Consider the following 23,418-nt stretch of genomic DNA (forward strand, 5'->3'; position numbering starts at 1 on the left):
CTTTTTATAGGTCACATGTTCCTTTGAAAATCTGATAACTCCGTATCTCCTGCCTAGAAAAACACCTGTACACAAAGTCTCGCCTGGCATTCAGGGGGTCCGAGATTTAGGACTTTTGAACTAGAGTGAGGCAGTGATCCAGTTGCGAGCCCTGGTTCCAGTTTCCCTAGGTCACCTCCTCTTCCCATCTCTTCTCTCCACCTCCCAACATCAGCTCTGCACTGAAAATCCACTAGTAATTGGGGGTCAGCACTGTCTACTCCAGTGCTGTGGTTTTCAGACTTTGTCTTCACATAATGGAACATTTTTTTTTCTTTTCTAAGGAAGTCTTACCTGGAGCTCCAATATAGAGAAAAGGGACTCCTTGTAGCATCTATTTACCCATTTATTCATTTATTCTTCCATTCAACAAGTATTCATCAAGTGTTGCCTTGTGCCAGGTACCTGGCTGGTCAGGTTGGAGACCCTACCTGCTTGGTGTCCCCCAGCCTCTTTCATTGACTTGGGGAACCCAGCAGCTTGCAAATCACAGACCTTGTAAAGAGTTTACTCTGCCTCGGAGTGATCAGAGACCTAGAGACCCTGCTCCAGAAGCATTCCTGAAGCTCCTGAAGCACTATGAGGGCCTCATTTTCCTCATCTGTAAAATGGGATAATGGAATAATGATGCCTCATTGCATTCCAAGTGTGGATGGTTTTCATTATCCCTAGTTGGGAGTATGATTGGCCCATTTCTGTGGACAGTGAACATGTGTACTGAGCTCCAGAAAAAGGGCAAAAGGAGAGGCACATAAAGGAATTTTTCCCTTTAGTATCCAAGAAAGCCCCACATTACTGAGAAGCTGAATAGACTGCTTGGAAATTTCCAGGGAAATTATAAAGCTGAGCCTTGGGAAAATATTTGCTATTTTTTTCACTCCTTTCTCTCCTGGAAGGTTTGCTGCTGTCAGTGTCAATTTCATAGACCCGGTTCACACACTGTCCTCTAGGGCCTGAATTCACTGCTGTGACAGAGGAAGATTTACTCACGATTGGTGGGTCTGGAAAGATGACTTCTGTACCTGAAGGGCTGCTTGCTGGTAAAGGACAGGAGTCTGCAGACACCCACCCTGCATCAGGTCAGTTCCAAGTCCCTCTCACTATGTGCTTGGAAGAGCAGAGATGTGAAGGCCTGAGTGGCTTTGGAAATGTTCTTTTCAACAGTGTTTCTTGAGGGGATCTCAGGCAAGTCTGCCACTGGCAAAAGCTCACGTATGGGGGCTCTTCCTTTCCTTTCCTTGGCTGGCAGCCTAGTGTCAAGGTCGAGGGCATGGGTTTTGGTGTTGGACAAGCCTAGTTCCAATTCCTGGCTCTGCCTCCTCTCTCTGCTTGATCTTGGGCAAGACCCTCAGCCTCTCCAAGTCTCATGGCTTTGTCTGTGAAATGGGGATAATAACACCTCCCCTCCTAGGGCTGTGGAGAAATGAAATTAAATCCTATTGTAAAGACTTGTGTCTGCCTCGTGTTAATGCTCTATAGTCATGCTTTCCTTAGCCTTAATCTTCCAGCTGAGAATCGGATTATTTGATAATGTAGCAGCAGCAGAGGAGCAGGGGTCAAGAGTACCCATGTCCATCATTGCCTACCTAACACTGTGCACCCTCCTGTCCAGGCCCCGCATGACCCTCTGGCCAGGGACTGGATGACAAAGAACCTTCACTCTATTCTGCCATCCTCCCTCTCGACAGGTGCAAACAGGATAACGAGCCACTGCTTTTCCTTTATTAGTAGGTCAGAGAGCTTTGCCTGGTGCCCCAGGATCCAGCCCCCCACACCCTCCAGTGTGCACCCAGGCCATCCTTTCCTGCTTGTGACACTCCTTGGCATCTGCTCTGCAGGAGGATGAACCCTCTGTGCTCTTACACGTGTTTTGCCAGCAAACACTTATCTCAGCGGCCAACTGTCTTCCTCCAAAAAATCCACAGGCAGAGCCAGCCCCTAACAAGGGGTTGCTTTGGTCAGCCCGCTGTTTGTCCTGGGGCTCCTGCCTCCTCTGTAGGGCAGCACTGGTCACCTTAAGTTCTCAGGCCACCTCTGGTCAGTGAGTTCAAAGATTAGAGAAACCACCTCCTGTCCCAGAATCCTCAGGGCCTGGGCTTCCTAACATCTCCCGGGGCCCCTGGTTCCTGGATCCACAGGTCCCTGCTGCTGCTGCCGCTGCTGGTCCTGCCCTCGGCCCCCTTCTTTCCAGATCGGCCCCCAGGGCCTTCCGAGCCCGAGGCCCCGCTGGTGGCTAGGTCTAGACTCAGGGTCCTTCCGCAGACTGAGAGCCGCCGCAGCACCTCGGAGGCGGCCTCCACCGGCACGGCGGGGCGCTGCTCCAGCAGCATCTCCAACAGTGAGCTCATCTCCGACAGGAAGGTGCTGGCCAGCCGCGTGCCCGTCGGGCTCAGCTCGGGCCCCGGCGCCTTGCCGAACGTCTGGAAGGTCCTGGGCTCCTCCGAGGTCGCAGCGTCCGGGGAGAACACGTTGTCACGGTAGTTGGTGGCGAGGGGCAAAGAGAGTCTTGCCATCCAGGCTGGATCGGGGACGCTCAGCCGGTCCAGGGCGAGGCCTGCAAGGGGCGGAAGGGACGCGGTGAGGGCGGAGCCCATGGCGGGCGGGGGTGGGGTCGTGGGCAGGGCGGGGCGCCGGACAAAGGAGGACAGGGAAATGGAGGGGACCGATGGGGCGGCCGGAGGTGGGCGGGAAGGAAGAGGCCCTGACAGGGAAGCGCTCCGGGCAGGAAGGCAGCGGCTGATGTCCGCGCGTGAGCTGAGTGAGGACGCGGCAGGGGGAGGAGGAAGGCCTAGAATTAGAAATGGCCCGTTTCTAAAGCATCTCCCGGTCCGTGGGGCTGTTTCAGGTTTAGGTGTCCTTCATCCATCCCTGTACAGCCAGGATTTTCACTCCCTCAGGACACCACTAGCTGAGGATGCCGGGGGTGGGGGTGGGGGAATCCCCGTTTTTAGCCGTTGCTGGAGTTCCTGGCTTGGTGCTGCCTTCGGTTCCTATTCATAATAATAGTGACCACTTATTAAGTACTTCTGTGCTAGGCAATTTACATAATTATCTCATTTAACCTCCACACAAACCTTTGAAGTCAAGAGTATTTTATGGATGAGGAAACTGAAGTTCCAAGAAGTTGTCACACAGCTACTAGGCAACCAAGCCCAGATTTGACCCCCAGGTCTGATGACTTGGAAGCCCCCTGTCACTACACCACTGCACCCAGTCTCTGAAGAGCTGGCCCTTCCTCCCCCTGGATGCTAGGTGGCTCTGGTTTCCCAGGCCTACTAAGGTCTGTACTGTTGCCTCCTGGCCCCCATGCTCTCAACTCCTCAACCTTCCCCTGTCAAACTGCAGGAAACCGTGTGAAGGGGCTGGCTGCCTAAGAGCTGTCCCAGGGAAGGGCCGGGGCGGTGAAAAAGTGTCCCCCAGGCCCCAATCCCACCATCACACTTCTCCTTTTCCCATCTCTTCAACAGAAAATCCTGTCTCAGAAAACTAGTTCCAGGCCCAATGATAGAGGCCAAGCCAGAGGGAAGAAATTATAGGCCTTGTGGTTAAGGATGTGTGTCTCTAAAAAAAAAAAAAAAAGGCACAACATCTGCTTTAACATGTATTTAATATTTGCTTAAGGTAACCTGCTTTAAAATCTGTGCATAGAATGAAAGACTGGAAGGGGACGCGTCATAGTGTCAACTGAAATTACCCCTGGGCAGAAATGATTTATTCTCTTTTTGTTTATCTGCATTTGTCTATATTAACCAAATATTACTTTTGTGATTTTGAAAAGTTATTGCAAAATACAGTAAATGCTGTTTCTATTGATAAATGAGTCTCGGTCTTGCCTTCACAGTGTGGGGCTGTGCAGGCTGTGAGGCAGGGTCACGCCCCTTCCCGACTGGTCCAGCCCACGCCTGGGGCTTAGTGAACGTTTATTGAATGATTGAATGGACATAAATATTAACCCTGGACATTTGGGAAATGTAAACCTAAGTTTCCTGAGACTCTGGGGTAATAAGGTTAGACCTCTTCTGGTGTTACAGAATCAGGCTTTTCCTTGCACAAGGGTCAGAGAGCTTTGGAAGGAATGAAGCTTGGAATGAGAAAATCAGTGGAGTGTAGGAGAATGGCTGAAATGCGATGATGAATTCACTCCGCGGCAGGTGGGCACTGGGCAGGCCTGGATTTGATTTCCTAACTTTGCAGCTTATGAGCATTGTGACCTTGAAAAACTTGCTTAACCTCTCTGAGCCTCCTTTTTCGCTCACAAAGTGGTGAAATAGTAGCACTTATCTTGTCAGGTGGCTGTAAGCATTCAGTGAGCTCATGCAACGGTAAAATATGGTTATCGTCACATCCTCAGGTGGGGCTTTTATCTGATGCAGCCAAGACCCCAGTGTCAGGCACATTCACCAGTAGCCTCATCACAGTCCAGCCCTGTGAGCAGCGCAGGCACTTCTACCCCTGCTGCGCTCTTCGTCACACCACTTGTTACCATCTCCCTGTGTTCTTTGCCCTCTGTGCTGTGGGGAAGCAGGACCACATGGGAACTGAGCCCACAGGTTCCAGCGCAGAGCTGGTGCACACAGATATAATGCAAGGCACTGAGGTCGTCTGAAATTTTCTAGTAGCCACATTTAAAAAGTAGAAAGAGAAGGTGAAATTAATTTGTAAAAGTTTTTTTATATTTAATATCATTTTATCACATAATCAATATTTTTAAAATTATTAATGAGATATTTTACATTCTTTTTTCATACTAAGTCTTCAAAATCTGGAGTGTGTTTTATACTTCTATCACATCTCAATTGGTACTAGCCATTTTCACATGTGGCCAGTGGCTACTCTATTGGACCTCACAGCTCTGCATTCTAGACAATGCTGTCCTGTAAAACTCTGTAGATTTGTGCTGTCCCAAGCAATATCCATTAGCCACACGTAGCTACTGAGCTCCGGAAATGTGGCTGATATGACTGAGGAACTGAATTTTTCATTTTACTTGATTTTAATTAGATTTCATTTTACTTAATTTTAATTTAGAGCCACACTGCCTGGGTTAATAACCATTGGCTGCACAACCTTGGGAGAATTACTAAACACCCTGGCCCCTCAGTTTTTTTCCTTTATGAAATGGGGATAACGAATAGTCCCCATCTCAGAAGATTTTCTCGTGAGGCAATTAGAACAGGGACTAGCACATAGAAAGCACTCAATAAAAGTTAGCTATATATTTTTTTAACCAAGGAAAGGGAAGTCCCTGTCATGCCTTCAGCGCACAGAATATGTCCAGATGAAGAGCGGATTATTAACTACAGAAACAGAAAGTCAGCGTAGGTTGGACTTACTGTGCGTTACCTGAAGGGGGCTGACTGATGCGGGGGGGCGGAGGGAGCTGGCAGATTCTTGAATTCTCAGGGTAAAAGCGTATTTAAAAACATCAAAGAAATGCAGATGAGTGGTTTAGGAGGTAGAGAGAGGTCCCCTGATGGTAGGTGGGCTCAGGATGGCTTCCCTTCAATCATTGAAGTGACTCAGGGCAGGCTGTATTACCTCTCTGAGCCTCAGTTTGCTGATCTCTAAATTGGAGCTCATAATATCTACCTGAAAAGACTGTTTGGAAGCTTAACTGAGATAATGTATATAAGATGCTTCCTTGGTACCTGGCACACACCAAGAGCTCAGTAACTGTTCACTATTCTTATGATGATTTTTTTAAATGAATGATCAGAGTAGAATCTGATCTTTAAACAAATGAAATCTGAAGCTCCAGGGGAAGTGAAAAAATTTTGCCGATAGTCTTCTCCAGAAATAGAAAGGCTGTTTTCCTGCAGTGGATTGGAGCAGAACTCTGAAGCCTGGGCACAGGAGGGTACCATGGGGGCAGAAGCGGGGTCGGGGTGACCCTGAGGAGTCCCTACCTGTGTAGGGGTCCAGCAGGTTCGACAGCTCTTCTTCTAGCAGCTGCTTCACAGAGAGGTCCTCCTCAGGGTCCAAGGGCCCTTCCTCCTGATCTGGTTCTGTCTGGCCACCAGCCCTGGCACCTGGGCCATCTGTGTCTGGGATTGCACTCCTGCAAAGGGAGCCAGCACAGTCCGCGAGTGAGGAAATTCACACATAGATTCATTCATTCCTGCTCATGAATAGTCTTCTATTCATGCCAGCATTCATTCATCCACAGAGGGAAGTGGGTCCACAGCCCAGCCTTCAGAGTCAGACCAATCTGGGTTACTTGATCCCAGCCCTCCTGCCTACTCTGAGTCTGCTTCCTCATCTGTAAAATGGGAGTAATAAATAACACTCACCTCATGGGGCGTTGTGGGGGTAAAATGAGGTGTAAAGAGCTTAGCACAGTGTTGTAAGCCGTCAGCAAACAGAAGTGACTATGAATGCCCTGATATTACTCACCATTGTCCCTCCATTGCTTCTCATTACCTGGCATGGAATAGGAGTTTAGTAAACTTTGGGTGATCTAATGCAGTCATCCTTCCACCCCTCCATCCCTCTATCTGAGTATGAGCTCCAGTGAGGGCAGGGATATTTGTCTGTCTCATCCCCTGCTCTCTCACCAATGCTCAGAATAGGACTTGGCACATAGTAGGTGCTTAATAAATACTTTGTGGACTGAGTGACTGAATGTTCCTTCCTCCCTATTTGAGGCTAAATCCCAGACCAGAAGAGCAGGTCAATAGAGGATGCAGCTGAGGTGAGGCATCCGAAAGCTACTCAGAATCTACTATAGAGTCTCCTGCTGTCTCCCTGACCCCTCCCTGCCAAAGACCCTCTCTATCACCTGGGGGAGGCCAGTTCCTGGGACTACCTTAGCATGGTGGGGACAGGCCTGGCGCCTCATCCCAGCATCTGGAAAAGCTCCCTTTAAGGCCTGGGGGTCCTTGCTGCTTTTTTCTGTGGCCATTTCTGCTCCTATGCAGGGGTAGCAAGTTTGCAAGTAATGGCAACAACTAATGTTTATTGAGCAATTACTCTGAGTCAGACATATGCTTTGCAAGGTATATTTACCTTCTCATCAAACCTTTCACGTCTGTAAGGGGTTCTCTTGTTGTCCTCATTTTACAAATGAGAAAACCAAGATTTGTAAAGATTAAGTAGCTTGCCCAAGGTCCCCACAAATTAAGTAAGAATTCAAATCCAGGCTGATATGACTCTGGAATGTGTGTGCTCACCGCTACTCTACACTATTTCTAGCTATCTTTGCAAAAAAAAACAACAAAAAAAGGACTGTAAGTTGTCACAGCAAGAGCACTGAACCGGAAGTCAGTGTCCTGAGAGCTGGTCCCAGCTTTGCCACTCACTGGCTATTTGACCTTGAGCAAAGTCACTTTACGGGGAAAGGACTTAGCATTGTTTGTGTACCTCCCATGTGCCAGGCACTGGGCCATGGGCTTAGAACGCATGTGATCATTAAATCCTTACCCCATCACTACAAGGAAGTGCGGTGACCTCTGTTTCATGGATGAGAAACTGCATCCCTGAGGCTTGATTTGCTCAAGTTTACATAGCTGGCTTGGATCAAACTACTTAGAGCCTCAGTTTCTCCATCTGTAGCAAGAGGGGGTTAAATTAGATGTCCTCTTGAGGTCTCTTTAATTCTAGGACGGCCCAAAGGAACACACCCACACACCCACATCCTTAGCCAGGAGCCTTCATATTATGTTTAAGGGTCAAGAGAAAGAGCTAAACGTTACAGATTTAAAGTTCATAGCCCAGCACCTCTGCAATCAGGGAATAGATAGATAATCAGAGCCTCAGGGATGAAGTCGCTTCCTTAGTGACTCGGGTCCTGTAAATACTATTAATACAGTTGCTCCAGGACCAGGATGCCTGGGTGGGGGAATGGATGCTGTTCGCTGCAGTCTCCTAGGGGAGCAGCGTCTGGGATGTGCTCACCCTTCCTCAAGGCACAGAGGCTGCAAGCGTGAGGGCAGGCTGGTGGGGGGCTTGAGAAGCCAGTGGGGGCTACGTGCAGCTTACCTGCTGCCGCCGGGCTTGGCCAAGTACTTATTTCCCCGGTGGTTTGGTTTGGGCTGGAATTGGCCCTGATGCAGCAAGGACAGCAGCTGGGAGATTTGCTACAAGACAGGAAAAATCTGTTGACTCCACACAATTCCGACCCAGCACACTTCCTCACCGGATGTTTCCCTCAATGCCGGTGCTTTCTTTTTATAGTCTTTCCTCCAGCTTCAGATGTTTGTGGATCGGATGGGGGATGGTGAACGGTGATGGTGACGGAGGCAGGGATGTGTGCAGACAGGTTCCCTGCTTGGCCATGTATCAACTACAAATTCCCGGGACCTGGGAGTCTGAGAGAGAGAATGAGAACCCTCTGGGCCTGTCCCCCAACTCTCATTCCCCCAGGAGACCTGCTCCGGGTGGAAGCTGTGGGACGGGGGTGAAAAGGGCATGTCCTGACTATAAATGTATTATAACCTCGATAAGGATTATTGTAAAGTGTTATTTCCCCCGCTTCAGTGATGTTCAAAGACTGAGCCATTGTTGGCGGGCCAGATGTAAGACTATGTTGTACAGAAGGCAGAAGGGTGTCTTTGAATCATTCGTTTATTCATCCTTTCATTCGCTCGACAAGTATTTAATGAGAGCTTGTTTGTGCCACACCGAGCGCTTGCTGGGGGGGTAAGAATGAGAACAAGACCCAGTCTCCGCCCTCAGGGAGTTCCCAGTCTGCCAGGGAGGACAGTCAGGGGAGACAGGACACAGCAGTTGCTATGGGGGGTTGCACCAGGGATGAGAAACGATGGAGGTCAAGTGGAGCAGAGGAAGGCCCCTCACCCAGCTTGCAGCAAGGAGGGAGTTACGGGGTGGGGCTGTGGATACAGGGGGAAGTAATTCACTTATTTCAACATATGTTTTCTGAGTTCATACTACATGCCAGGCGCCTCTGCTGAGACCCGGAGGTTCCACAGGGGCTTGGCAAGTGGAGAGAGGGTGAGGGCCAGGGTGAGGGAGGAAGGGAGTTTCGGTCAGAAGGTGCTCAAGCTGAAAGGCCAGAGGAGACGGTGGCGTTTCAGAAAGGCTGGTGAATGGGGCAGGGGTGGGTGAGATGTCAGGGTGAGGCCCCACAGGCCCTTGTGAGGGAGAAGGCAACAGACCAAGTCAAGGTCGTTTCTAGCTTGTTGTGTGATGTCAGGCAGGTTTTTAGACACACTCAGACCTCAGTTTCCTCGTCTCTAAGGTGGACCTAAAAATACCACCCAGACTTCTTTACAGGGTTGTCAGGATTAATTAGGTGGTTTGAAAGTTTGAAATGCTCTGCAGAGTCAAGGGGTTTGGGTTGTTCCTCCTAGAAATGCTGCCTCTGCCTCCCAACTGGGCCCAGCCCCCCTCTTCCCCGAGAGGGTCCCTCTGCTCTCTGGGCAGCTCAAGACAGAAAATGCCAACCTCAGAGGAGAGTTGGAAGGGGAGGTGGCCAGGACTGGGGTTTCACTGTGATGTGCGAGGGTCAGGGTCCCATTGCCTGCCTCAGGGCAGTTCCCACCTCCTGGCTCAGGCCCAGAAACCCTCCTACAAGCACCTGCCACCCTGTTTTCGAGTGACAGCTGCTACTTCAGGGAAACTCCCTGAGTGCCAAACCCTAAGTTGTATGCTGTCATTCAGGCTGTCATTTCACAGTTAGAGTCCAGACTCTGGAGTCAGACTTGGGTTCAAGTCCTAAATCTGCCCCTGTTCCACTTCCCATCTGTGTGGCCTTGAGGAATTACTTAAGCATTCTGACCCTCAGTTTCCTCAGCAGTAAAAAAAAAAAGGGAATAAAAATGAGACTCAGGTCATGTGTTGGTTGTGGCTATGAGGATTAAATGAGTGAAAGTCTATAAATTACTTAGGAATAGATCTTATGATAAGCACTTAATAACTGTCCAGTGGTATATAATCTCATGTCATTCTTCAGTAACCCAAGGAAAGAGATACCATTATATCCACTTTACAGATGTGGCACCTGAGGCTCACAGGGGCTACACAGCAATTAGGGGCAGGGTTGGACTTTGAGCTGGGATCTGACTCCCCTGTGGCACTGTGCTACCGGAAAGACAAGCATTAGGCAAGCTGCCTCTTACCCTCAACTTGATCCCAACTTGGTACCCTCCTCTCTTTCACCCCAGTGGGGTCACCCACAGGGCTTGCTATCTGCTCTCTCTGTTTGCCAACCACCAGCACAGTGTTTGGCACAAAGAGCTCATTCAATAAGCATTTGATGAATGAATGGGTGAATGAATGAATGAATGAATGAACAAGTGAATGAATGCATGGCTCTGGGCAACTTCTGGGGCTGCACAGAGCCCAGGGCAGGACTCCTGAGAGAGCAGCTGGGCCCTCTCGAGGTGGCTTCCTGGGGAAGGGGTGGGGGAAGGAAGCTGTGTCCTTGCTCTGCAGGAAACATGAGCTGATAGCCTGGCTCATGACAGAAGTGTGCCTTGGGCAGGCAGCCTGGCACAGGGAAAATGATCTGGGGTTCAGAGGAGTTGATACGGGTGTGAGATCAGACACCGTCCCGGAAAAAGCTTTCCCAGGTGTGTCCAGTAAATCCTAGGTCACTGGACACAGCCATTCATCATCCCATTTAATTCTCAACCCCCTGGGAGGTAGACACAGCTAAGTTTGACATCACAATCCCCATTTTATAGATGAAGAAAATAAGGCTCAGATGTTAATGTTGCCCAGCTCCTAAAGTGGCTGTGCTGAAACTGGAACCTAGATCTGCCTAACTCCCAAGTTCCAAGGTTGTTTCCACTGTCCTATCCCATAGGCCTAGCTGGCAAGCTCTGGGGTCTCAGGCAGGTCAAATGCAGCCCCTGAGCCTGGGGGCAATGATGCCTATGCCGGCTTGCTTCACCCGGAGGTTGCCCAGATGAGATGAGGGCAGGTGAAATGGAGAAGAGCTTTGCAGAAATCATCATAATCATTTTCTGAGTGCTGACTACACGCCAGACACTGTTCTAGAGGCTTTAAGCACATTCACTTTATTACCTTCAAGCAAACTTGGGAGATGGGTGCTGTTAACTTGGGCAACTTCAACAGAGAAGCTGAGTGACTTCCCTGTGGTTCACAGCTTGGAAGAGGTGGAGCCAGAATTTGAACCTGGGCAGCCTTGCTCCAAAGCTTGTACTCTTAATCACTACCTTTGCTATGTGTCTACTTGCACAAGGCACTCTAAGTGCGTGCTCATATAGGAATTAACTGACCAAATCCTTAGGACAATTCTGCAAGGCAGATGCTCTTACTGTCATCCCTATTTTATAGATAAGGAAACTAAGGCTCAGAGACAGTAAGTCATTTGTCCAGGATCACACAGCTAAATTCTGTTGACCCCAGAGCTGTGCCCTGAACAACTGCACCCAATGCATCCTAAAGTGCGTGGTGAGGCTGAGGAATGAATGTGAAGAATGCGAGGGTAATGGGGTCTGATGCTGTTGTGGGCGGGTGAGGGGGGCTGACAAGAGAGGGAGCTGCCCACACCGAGTTACCTGAACAGGAGGCGAATCCACAGTGAGCTCCTCTACGGGGTTCCGCTCCGCAAAGGCAGCCACAGACAGCCGGACCAGGCTCCGCAGGATCTGACGGGGGCCTGACTCTTTCTCAGGGGCTACTTTGCCATGGAGATTCCGCTGCCGCCTCAGGGTTGCAGAGGAGGCCGGCGGGCTCAGCGGGGCCTCCTTACTGCCCTGGTCCCCAGGCACCCTCCCTGTGGGGCTGCCCGCAACCTTCAGGGGCCTTGAGCGGGGCTGGCCCGTCGCAGGTTGGGGCTCGGGAAGGTTCAGGTTCTCCCGGGAGGCATTCCTCTGCCTGGGATGGTTGAAAAGGAGGTTGACAGTGTCCTGCAGCACCTCTCGGCTCTCGGCCAGCGTTCCCTGGTTACCTTGGTTACGCAGAGTCCTGTACAGGGTCGGTGTGAGATGAAAGGGGGCCTGCAGGCAGGGGTCCCAGCCTGCTTCCATCATCGCTTCCTTGCCCACGTGCTTGGGGGGCTGCCCAGCTTCGCCAGGCTCATCCACCTGGCCCCTGAGCACAGGCACGAGGTGGATGTCCGCCTTCTGGATGTGTTTCTGGGGCCTCTTGGGCTGGTGACGGTAGGTGGACTCGGCCTCCCGACAGTTGTAGGCCCTGTTGTCCTTCTTCTCCGTCCGGCAAATGGACATAATCAGAGCCAAGATCAACCCGGAGATGGCCAGCAGTACGACCAGGCAAATCACCGTGAGCACCGATGTGCTCAGAGCCCCAGGCTCACGGGCTGAATCCCTCAAGTGGTCCACACTGGTGACGAAGAAGACCCTCAACAGGGCCCGGGTCTGTAAGGAGGGGCTGCCCCGGTCTTCCACCACGATCTCCAGCTCCCACTCACTCCCAGTGAGGCTGCTGGCATTGGTGATGTTGATGAACAGCTGCCCCAGGTGGGGACTGAGGACAAAGAGACCGGCTTCGTTCCCACTCTGAATGCTGTAGAGGAGCTCTCCATTTGCCCCCGAGTCTGCATCTCTTGCTACAATGGTCACCAAAAGGAATGGCCGGGAGCTGGGGGTGGCCTGTGGTGGCATGTCAGTGCCTGCTGGACCCACGCCATTGGGAGTTTCAATGGGCACCAGCAGGTGACCTGTGGAGGCATTTACAAGCACCGAGAGACTGGCTTTCCCATCGCTGAGTATGGGGTGAATCACCTCTGGGACATTATCATTGGCATCCAGCAGGCTGACCCACACAGAGACACTGGATGCAAGCTGGGGCTGCCCCCTGTCCTCTGCGATCACCAGGAACTCAAAGCCGGCCATCTGTTCATAGTCCAGTGACCTCTGAGCGGTGACCTCGCCTGTGTCTGAGTCAATAGCTACCAAGTGAGAAACTGGAGAGTCCTGGATGTGGTATGAGATTTTCCCATTAACGCCCAGATCTGCATCATGGGCCTTGATGGTAATGAGGTGAAGAGAGGGTAGGTTGTTTTCCCGAGTGGAGACCTGGTACCTGCTTTTCTCAAACACAGGTGCGTTGTCGTTGGCATCACTGATCTGAATGCTGAGCTGTTTCTTGACTGATAAGGGCTGGGGTCCTTGGTCTTGGGCCAAAAGAGTGAGGGTATATTGCGGCCACTGCTCTCTGTCCAGCGTGGCATTGGTTAGCAGCATGTATGTGTTGCCATTGGTCCTCTTCAGCCTAAAGTGGCCCAGCTCTTGGCTCAGCCAACAGTGGACCAGGCCATTGTTTCCTGAGTCTAGGTCATTTGCCATGATGAGAGCAATGAAACTGTCCTTGGGAAGAGCTTCGGACACCAGGGATGGTTGGGAGGCCCACGTGATGTGGATGTTTGGGGTGTTGTCATTGACATCCAGAACCTTGATGAGAATTTTGCAGTGGGCTGGGATGGGATTGGGACCCAGGTCCCTTGCCTGGACATCCACCTCGTAGGCAGGATTCTTCTCATAGTCTAGGGGTTGACGCAGAGTCACCTGGCCTGTCTTGGCATCAATACTGAAGGTGTCCAGCACCTCTGGAGGCACATGCTTACTGAGGAAGTATTCCACCTCCCCGTTGGGGCCTTGATCAGGGTCTGTGGCAGTCAAGTTTATGAGGAGAGTACCAGGGGCAGCGTCTTCTTGGATTTCCAGTGCCAGCGAGCTCTCAGCAAACACAGGGCTATTGTCATTGGAGTCCAGGACATTGACCTTGACCAAGCTGGTGCCTGACTTGGGGGGGTTCCCACTGTCATAGGCAGTTAACACCAGATCAAAAAATGAATGGATTTCCCGGTCCAGCTCCTTCACCACCACGAGTTCCGCGTGTTTGGTCTCATCGGGCCCCACAATGACATCCAGGGCAAAATGCTCGCTGGGAGACAGGGTGTAGGAGTGCAGAGTGTTGGGGCCAGTGTCTGGGTCCAGAGCTCTGTCCAGGGGGATCCGGGTGCGCAGGGAGGCGCTCTCAGAGATTTCCAGCTCCTGCTCACCTTTGGGAAACTGAGGCTGGTGGTCATTGATGTCCAGCACCTGGACCTCCACGTGGATGAGAGCCAAATCCCCTGTGGCAAGCACGTCAAAGGAAACCAGGCAGGGATCCTGCTGCCGGCAAAGCTGCTCCCGGTCCAGCCGCCTCCCTGTGCTGAGCAGGCCGTCCTTGGAGTCCACCTGGATGGGGAGCGCCTGAGGCAGCTGCAAGACCTGGAAGGCAGCCCCTGCTCGCCCAGACCTCTCCTCCCGGCCCAGTTCCTGAGACAGCTTCCCTATCACTGTGCCGGACGGTACTTCCTCTGACACTTGATATTTCACAGTGAGAGTGGCGACCTCCTGACAATCCCCTGAAAGGAACAAGTAGCCACCTGGCCCCCAAAGTCCCAGCAGAAGTGGCAGAAGTCGCATCATGCTTACCGCCAGAGTGGGCTAGATCCAGAAACCGCTAGAGTTCTTCAAAGGCTGGGCAAGTCCTCCAGTGTTTCCTGGGGGGCTTGATTAGCCCTGTTCTCCTGCCCCCAGACCTGCTGGCACAGCCTCGTCCCATAATTAGTTGATGGAGCCAGCAGAATTCCCAGGCAAGGCCATCTTCATCAGAAGAGATTTGAGGGGTCCAAGGACCAATGAAGTAAAATTGTTCAGGGGCACTGTTGGTCCCCGTTAGCAAATGATGGACAAGAGCCGGTCCAGGAGGGACTTGACCCAGTAGAGCAGGATGTGGGGATCTGACTTCCAAACAGTTGCTAGGCTGGGGAAACAGAGAAGCAGCTTTTTCCTATGGAAACCCCACCTACAGGAAAAGGGAGGGCTATGAGTTTCTATGCCAATTAGAGAAAGAGAGTTTCCGTGAAGCTGAGTGGCCCGCCGCTGAGGAGGATGCGGCTGGGGACAGGCCGGATGGGAAGGTGCCGTCCATGTGGCAAGGCAGCCACTGAGGGGAGGGGAGCCCCTGCTGTGGCCAAGTGAGCAGAGAGCCTGAGCCCCTCCCGGGCAAGTCACACCCTGGCCTCTCTTCCCTTCCTTGTCTCTCTTTGTTTCCGTCATCCCCCGTCATTCTTCCCCCATTCCCCTTTCTCCCACACTTGTCTACCTCTCAGTCTTGACGTCGCCCTCATCACCCGTTTTTGTCTCATGGGAAGCAGCGCTGATTAAGAGAGTGGCCGTCAGAGCCAAAATGCCTGGGTTCAAATCCTGACTCCGCAACTTCCCAGCTGGGTCATGTAGGACAAGTCACTCAACCTCTCTGGGCCTCATCTTAAGAGCGCGGATGGGAATAACAACAGTAGCCCTCTCAGCAGGAAATCGTGGGGATGAAATGAAACGTTGGCCCGGAGTCATAGGCAATGACATTGTTATTAGTGGTGGGTGGCGTGATCTGCCAGCTTGGCCTACCTTGTGGCTGCCTCTGGCTCTTGCACTGGCCCTGGGTCAGTCCCTGCCCACATACTTCAGGAGCCAAAGGTGCCCGTGTCCTTGGCTCCTGAAGTACAATGACCTTTCTGACCCGACGGTGTGGCCTCCCTCCCCCTTCCCTTCCGGCTCCCTAGCCTCCTGGCCCATTGTTCTCCACATCTGGTCCAGCCTGAGCCCCTGTCCGGGGGAATCCCCCAGCTCCTGCTCCTTGGTCTTGGAGGTTTTTATACCTTTCCCTCTCCCACACCTTCCTCTCCCTTTCCCTCCCTTCCTCCAATTCTTCTCTTCCCACTGCTGTTCATGTCCAAGAGTCCCGTCACAGAGGTGAGGCCAGGAGGGGGGCGAGTGGGCAGTTGGCTTGGGTGGCCTTGAGGTGGCTTGCTGCTTCTCATTTCCTCCTCCATCCACTGCCCCCACCATTGTCCAGTCTCGCACTTTACCTTGAGGTTGAGTCCAGAGGTTTGTAAAACTTTTGAAGTGATGGGAGTTAAGGGCCAGCTTCCCCTCGATGGGTGTTGGCAGCTCAGTCCTTGGGGCTGGAGGTGCCTGTTGGGACACAAGTGACTCCAATCAGGCCCATTGGCCAGGGGGCTTGTGGCCATTAGGATGGGGCGACTGAGAACCTCCCTGGCCTAAGCCTCACCTTGCACCCCCCTTCCCCTCTGTATTCTCTTTCCCACACCCTATCCTTTCATATTCTACCCCTGGAGGTTTCCCAATAGCAAGGGGCCTGAATCCAATGGGGTGTTTCCTACAGTCTGGCTCTGAAGACAGAACACTCAATAGCTCGGAGACATGGCACAAGTCACATAACCTCTTTGGGCCTCAGTTTCCTTCTCCGTAGAGCGTGGCTGTCACCCATCTCCCAAGTTTGTGGTAAGGATTTGATGAGATAATGCAAGTGAGGGCTTGGTGCAATGCCTGGTACAGAGAAAGCACTCATTACATGGGACTAGTTTACCTTGTACTATTTGCCAGGCTTTATACCTCGAATGCAAATGGTAAAAATGGTCTTGCATTTGTCCCTTCACGTTTTTTCCTCTGCCTTCTTGGCCAGGAAGGCTCATTTCCCAGGGCTTCTTCAGCTCGGGCGAGGGCCCAGTGCTACCTGCCCTGCAAGGGGAACCAGCGTGGGCCCCAGGTCCTCTGGTGACAGTCAGCCTGCATGGCGGCCTCACTGTCTGGCCCTCACTCACCCTACTATGTGCAAGGCAGTGAGCAAGACAAAGTGACCCCCAAAGGGCTTGTAGTCTCAAGCCAGGGTGGGGAAAATGAAAGAAGTGGGTCCAGTGGATGGCTCCAGAGTCAGGCTTAGGGATCAGGGGAGGCTCCTCCTGGAGGACGCTCCGACACACCCTGAAGGGTGGGGAAGAGTGAGCGGGGGTGGGGGGGGGCAGGTGTGAGCAGGTGGAGGGAGCAGAATGGAAGAGGCTGGAGGTGGGCGAGCTTGCTTCTCGCAGTCCCACACGAGGGCCTGTGCGAGTGGGGAGGAGGACGGTGGGCTGGGGGTGTCAGCAGGGGCCGCCAGATGATGGAAGGCCCGGGACCCCGTGCTCAGGATTTGGACCTTGTCCTGAAGGCCATGCAGAGCTTTGGAAGGGGTCTGAGCAGACTGATGAGAATAGCAGCTACCTGCCAAGCCTCGTCCCGAGTGTTTTACCTGCATCGTCCCATGCCACCCTCACAACCAGGCCATAGGGGTGAAGAAGCTGAGCATGGAGGGTTGGGTAGCTTGCCCAAGATCACGCACATTTGCCCTCCGCAAAGCCCCTTCAACTGTACTCTGGGACGTCGAGTGAAAGGGAACAGAGAAGAGGGAAGAAGGCGGCCAGCTGGGAGTAATGCAGGGGAGCTTTGGTGCAGGAGACTCTGGTGCTGAGAACGTTTCTAGAGTGCCATCTGGTGGCCAAAGGCAGGAAAGCCACAGAGGCAGGGAGGTGGGTGGCTGGAGTTCTCAAACGTCCACAGCTCCAGACCCGTGTTCCTGTGCTGTGTACAACACAATGGAAGGAGCTATACCCAGGTGACAATCATTTCACTTAGTGGGAAACCTAATGTGACCCAACGCCCACAGGAGGAATTATGGAATTCATGATTTTACATGTGTTAACATTCATATTCTGGAAAGGGCATTGATGTGTGTGTGTGTGTGTGTGTGTGTGTGTGTGTGTGTGTGTGTTGCCTTGACTGGGATTCGTGGATGTAAAAAATGGACTCACAGGCCAAGAAAAATTTTGAATTTGGATTTCGTAGGTGGTTTTTTTCTTGTTCTCTGTTTTACTCACGTTGGGGGCAGGAAGCTAAGACAACCCTTTAAGAGTCCGAAGTCAGCAAACCAGACCTTTTAAAGGCTATTACCTCTGGGAACGAGGTCCCCTTTTAGTAATATTTCCTCCTCCTTTCTGGCTACAGGGTCAGTTGATCTTTAGCCGCCACATATCAGGGGGTGAAACTGGAGTTTATCTGGAGAGCCTTCATGATCCTGAGTTTTGAAAATAGGTTTGAAGGAGCAGAAGTCCTCTGAAATAGGTCCGAAATAGCTGAGGACAGCCTCCCTCTTTTTGAAAAGAGGGCAGGCTTGGGCTTGGTGCTTGGAGGCCTTGTTCGCCACCAGCCTTGGGGTTGTTCACACTTGGGTCCATTGTTTGGGAGGGGTCAGGGAGTGAAGTGAGAAGGGTGGGGGGTCAGAGGATCCCTGGTGTCCTGAGGAACCTTGAGGGTTCAGACCAGCAGGGTGGGACTCTGACCCTTGGGGGACTTGAAGACCAGCTGGAGGAAGGCTAAGATCATGCCCCACCTATGAATGTCCTACGGGGTTGGCTGCTCACCCCCAGGGCTCCCTGTGAATCTGCCCAGTCGCTGGCCATAGTCATCATCGCCCACCAAGGCAGTGTTGATGAAACTGGGAAGCTTCATCCTCAGGATCATTCTGGTTGGGGAGGTGACTGGACCACCTAAGGTCTGCCTCTTTTTTTCAGCAAGCCCTTGTTGAAATTGGAGGCAGTCTAGCCAGGGCCATTGACTGGGAGACTCAAGTAGCTGTTCTGGGTCACCTGGTCCTGGCCCGCACTCTGTGATCTCTGTTGGGACAGACCACAGATGTCCATTCCCACACAATGGCACCTCTTTCTGGGCAAAGAGCAGAGAGAAGAATGCACTTTGCAGGGAGAAATTTGCCAAGAAATAAGACTTTTCAAGAAATGAAAAGGCTTTGTGCCTTGATTAAGAGTGGTATCTCTCAGAAGCGTCCACATATCACGATCACTTGAAAAGCTTTTCAAAATACCAGGAACAGGGCAAGAAAATTCATACTTTTCTCTTTCGCAGCCTGCCAAAGAGAATTTTATAATTGCCAGCTCTATTACCCCCTCTCTGAAAATGCTTCTCACCTTTCAGATCATTTGGGACCGGATTGAGAAAGTTGATTGGACCTTTTTTGCTGGCAAGAGAGGCCTAATTGATCTACATAATAAAAGGAAAAATAGATGAGGGGGTGGGGGATTGCTGAAGCTTGAGGATATTGTGGAGGGAGGTACCCTACAGAACAGGCAGAGGCTGTGAAGGAAGTAGATTGAAGATAAGGACTTTCTAACAGATAGTTGTAAACTATGGATCACCTTCGTGGTTTTCAAGATAAATGCAAGAAAAGATTTATAATTTATTTTGTGCTTTAGCAACCACAACACGGCCCCCCCGAACAGACCACATAAATTCTGAGTTGATAAGGGTAACACTTATGTCTCTCTCCCCAATCCTCAGAGGGGGAGAGGGCTACTTCCAGCATGTAGATTTCGGTTCTGATATACTGTAGGTCATTCTGCCATGCACCCCTTCTCCACCCCACCCTCACTGAGAACCACTGACATAGAACTTCTTAGAAGCACCAACAACCTTGTAAGGGCCAAACTCTACAGCCATCAGGCCTTTCTCACTGAGCATCCTCCTGGTCCCCACCTCCCCCCTGTGCTTGTGTCAATGCTCAGCAGAAGCTCTGCACACAGCTGGTTCTTCTTCTGTATTTCTGCAGGCTCTTCTCTCTGCTTCTCTGAATCCTCCTTTGGTTTGCCTTCCTTCTGACTCCCAGGTGTGGGCACGTCCACCAGATAACTCTTCAGCCCTCTCTTCTACATAGGGTTATTAGCTCAGAAATAGTTTGCCAGATTTAACAAATAAAAATATACTGTGCCCTGTTAAATTTGAATTTCAGATAAACAATGAAAAATTTTTAGTATAAGTATTTTTATCTGGCAATCCTATCCAGAAGTAATGTATGATCTTACCACAAGTTCTTTTCTGTTTTCATTTTTCCTCTTCTTCTTTTTATTTTTAGAACTTTGGTTTACACAGTGAATTTGAAAATCTATCAGTAAACACAAAAATCAAACATATTGACTGGGAGCATCATCTGTGCATGAATATTCAGAGGCTGACTCTGTTGATTGGCCTTGTTATGTATTCAGCATTTCTCGGTGACTCTAGGATGGAACTGTTCTCACACTGGAAGAACCACCCCAGAGAAAGCCTGGATCACACTCATTCATTAATTTATTCGGTCATCCAGCCACTCTTTTTTTTTTTTTTTTTTTTTCTTCAGTACGCGGGCCTCTCACTGTTGTGGTCTCTCCCGTTGCGGAGCACAGGCTCCGGACGCGCAGGCTCAGCGGCCATGGCTCACGGGCCCAGCCGCTCCGCGGCATGTGGGATCTTCCCGGACCGGGGCATGAACCCGTGTCTCCTGCATCGGCAGGCGGACTCTCAACCACTGCGCCACCAGGGAAGCCCCAAGCCACTCATTTATTTGGTGGAATTCAGCATGTTCTTCTCCATTTACAAGGTCAGGGTTTTTTTGGGAAGGGAAGTGGTAAATAGCTAAAGCTGACCCACATTTCCCCTTTCCATTGGTTTGGTTTTCTTTCTTCACATAGAATCTAATCCGCCTAATCCTCACCTTGCTTCAGAAAGATTCTTGCAGGAAGGAAAATGAGTCCTGCCATCATTACATAAATTCTCATGGGGCTCCCCTTTATAAGTTTATGACAGCCAGGAGTTGAGCCTGGAGCTCCGAGAGAAACAGCCATACACTGATTTATGATGGCAGCCGCTGCTAAATCTCACCCCTCCTTCTTTCTTACAGTGCCATGTTACCTTGGGGTTACAAAACTCTTTTCACTGTTATTCAGGGGAATAATAATAAAGTCCCAGTTTGCAAGTATAAACATGATCATTCTTTGCCTATTATTGTAAATCAAATTTTACCTTTTGCATCAGAAGCACAGAAAACATTTTTATACTGTTAACCACCGCAAGCCTCTCTAGGAGTCTGTTTTTATATAACCCTGGGATGACCTGAGGTATTGTTTGAGCTACGCTGACCAGGGAAGCTGGCCACACAGGTAGTCTGGCTATTTCTCCTTACAGACCTGAGCACTTTGCATGAGCAAAGTGTAAACTTGATCTAAGCATAGCATTAGGGTTCGTAATGTGGGCTCAGGACTCCAATTGCCTGGGCTCAAAACCTGGCTTTGTAATTTCCTATCTGTGTGACAGTGGCAAGCCACTTAACTTCTCTGTGATCAGTCTCTTTAGCCTTAAAATAGGGATGACGATGATGGTAATATGTTACAGGGTTACTGTCAGGTCTAGGCTAGTCAATACAGAACATTTAGAGTGGGGCATGGGACAGGAGTAGCGCTCTAGTTGTTAATTATTTATAATTGCTTTTAGTGTAGTAGCTCTCAATTTTTGTTTTGAGGATGAAGCCCTCGTTTTAAAGAAACACCAATTTTTCAGATTCCCAGGCGATAATGGTAAATTTTTTGAGATCTACGGAGTGAGCAAATATATAACGACAGGAGACCAGCAGTGATACTTCTGTAATGAGGTGGGGCTCACCACCGTCCAGTCCTGTCCCAGAGTTGGGGCAGGGCTTTCCCTTCCACACTGCTGCCCCTCTCTACGTCAAGGCTTGTTTCAGGGGTGCTTGTGAGTGGTGGCCATTGAAAAGGAGGCTGTCCCCTCTGGGCAGGTGGGATGAGCTCAGCAAAGTCTCTGGACACCATTTGGATACCAGTGATGGACGGGAACCAGTGCAGGTCCTGATGGAAGCCCTGCTGGTCCCTACAAGACCAGACATATTTTTTGACTTACTCCTGCATCTCTACCCAATGGCCTGGGTCTTGACCTCTGGCCTAGGTCACACATCCCATCCTCTCCTAGCCCTAGACTCCATCATCATCTAGTGTCCCTGGGAACGGGGGATGGAGTTGGGTCTCTTTCTCTCTCTCTTTGTATCTTCATTCTCACCTATCATGATGTCATAAACTGTAATCCTGACTTTCCTAGGGCCTTCCCTTTTCATTCTTAAAGCCAGAGTGATTTTATTCTGTATTTCTGTTTCAACAAACCCTAGTTCTTTCACAGGCTCTAGGAGAGGGTCAGACTGATGCAGAATTGGTCCTGCTACTATATGTCACCACTGAATGACACCGGTAAAATCACTTCACCCCTTAGTGCCTCAACTTCCTGATTTGTGAAATGGGGAGATAAAATTACCTTGGTCCTGGGGTCCTGGGTGTTTACATGGGACAATGCGTGTAAAACGCTTAGCACAGTGGAGGGCTGGGCACGTGGGGATAGCTCAATTTAAAACCAAACGACATAAAGCCAGTCACATAAAACCAAAGATACAAAAATGTTATTTTTATGGAGTCTAAAAAGAAAATTAAGTAGAAAACTCTCTTTATCCAATCCTGACCTCCGAATGGGACTCTGAATGCTCAGTCCACTTTAAACATTCATCCAAATTATTAACACTGCTTTGAAATCCTCCCTTCTATTCCCTCCATCCTGTGACCTCTGACATGAAGTCATGATGTGATGTCACAATTCACCTCCTACTCTGACTTTGTGAGAATTTCCCGACCTGGTTCTTCGGCTCCCTCACTTTTTGCATCTGGGAGGTCTCTGTCTGTGTTTGTGGTCTCACCTCCAGGCACTCTGCGGTACGGTTGCCATGCATTTCTCTCTGGATTTTATTTCCTTTGGCTAAACATGAACAGTGATATTAGTGAATGGCTTCAGAGAGTCTTCTTCCTTCCTTTACGTTTTTAAGGAGTATATTTCTGGTTTTGGTGTCCATTACAGGGGTAGTTAGGTTTCTGTTCTGTAATGGTCAAGATTTACAGTACAGAAAAGTAGGGCTGATTATTTGCATTTCAAAGATTTCCCTTCTGTGGCAGTCAGGTAAGCCCTTCCAGTGCCCGATTTTTTTTTCCCACTTGGCTTTTCCTTTCTCCTGGGTGCAGGACCAGCATCGTAATTTGTGAAGCCCAGCACAAAATGAAAATGCAGACCCTCTGTTTTCCAGGGTGGCTACACCACTTTACATTCCCAAAAGCAACATACGAGGGTTCCAATTTCTCCACATTCCCACCAACACTTGTTATTATCTGTCTTCTTTTTAAAAATTGTTAATTGAGGTGTAATTTACATAAAATGTTATGTTAGTTTCGGGTATATAACAGTGATTCACTATGTGTATGTGTTGAGAAATTATTTCCACAATAAGTCTAGTTAACATCCGTCACCATACATACAGATTTTTTTCTTGTGAGGAAAACTTTTAAGATTTATTCTCTTCGCAACTTTCAAATACCGTGTACAATACAGTATTATGTACTATAGTCACCACGGTGCACATAACGTCCCAATGACCTATTTATTTTATAATTGGAAGCTGTATCTTCACCCGATTTGCCCACCCCCTACCTCTGGCAACCACCAAATGGTTCTCTGTATCTATGGGCTTGTTTTTTTTGTTTTTTGTTTTTTTTCTTTTTATTATAGCAGTCCTAGTGAGTATGAAGTAGCTTCTCATTAGGGTTTTGATTTCCCTGGTGACTAATGATGTTGAGTATTTTTCACATGCTTGCTGACCACTTGTATATCTTCTTTCGAGAAATGTCTATTCAGATCCTTTGCCCATTTTTAGATTGAGTTACTGGTCTTTCTGTTG

General features: G+C 50.1%; 1 protein-coding gene across 1 annotated transcript; it reads right to left on the reverse strand.

Annotated features, from left to right (window-relative positions):
• Positions 1–1,739: 1,739 nt before the first annotated feature.
• PCDH12 (protocadherin 12) lies at positions 1,740–14,723 on the reverse strand. Its single transcript, XM_022589967.3, has 4 exons — positions 11,523–14,723; positions 8,017–8,114; positions 5,946–6,097; positions 1,740–2,593 (listed from the first exon to the last, which is right to left on the reverse strand). The coding sequence occupies exons 1-4, from the start codon at positions 14,400–14,402 to the stop codon at positions 2,124–2,126; spliced, it is 3,600 nt and encodes a 1,199-aa protein (XP_022445675.1). The 5' UTR covers positions 14,403–14,723; the 3' UTR covers positions 1,740–2,123.
• Positions 14,724–23,418: the final 8,695 nt, after the last annotated feature.

Source organism: Delphinapterus leucas, chromosome 3 (genome assembly GCF_059928025.1).
Source record: "Delphinapterus leucas isolate spDelLeu-1000000601 "Yukka" chromosome 3, BTC_Dleu_Yukka2, whole genome shotgun sequence".
Classification (NCBI taxonomy): Eukaryota; Metazoa; Chordata; class Mammalia; order Artiodactyla; family Monodontidae; genus Delphinapterus; species Delphinapterus leucas.

Excerpts from the sequence above, each read along its gene's own strand:
- PCDH12 (XM_022589967.3), bottom strand. The coding sequence starts at position 14,402 with ATGATGCGACTTCTGCCACTTCTGCTGGGACTTTGGGGGCCAGGTGGC. Across the intron at positions 8,115-11,522 it reads TGGATTCGCCTCCTGTTCAG|CAAATCTCCCAGCTGCTGTC; the intron begins GTAACTCGGTGT and ends CCTGTCTTGTAG. Across the intron at positions 2,594-5,945 it reads CCTGCTGGACCCCTACACAG|GCCTCGCCCTGGACCGGCTG; the intron begins GTAGGGACTCCT and ends CGCCCCTTGCAG.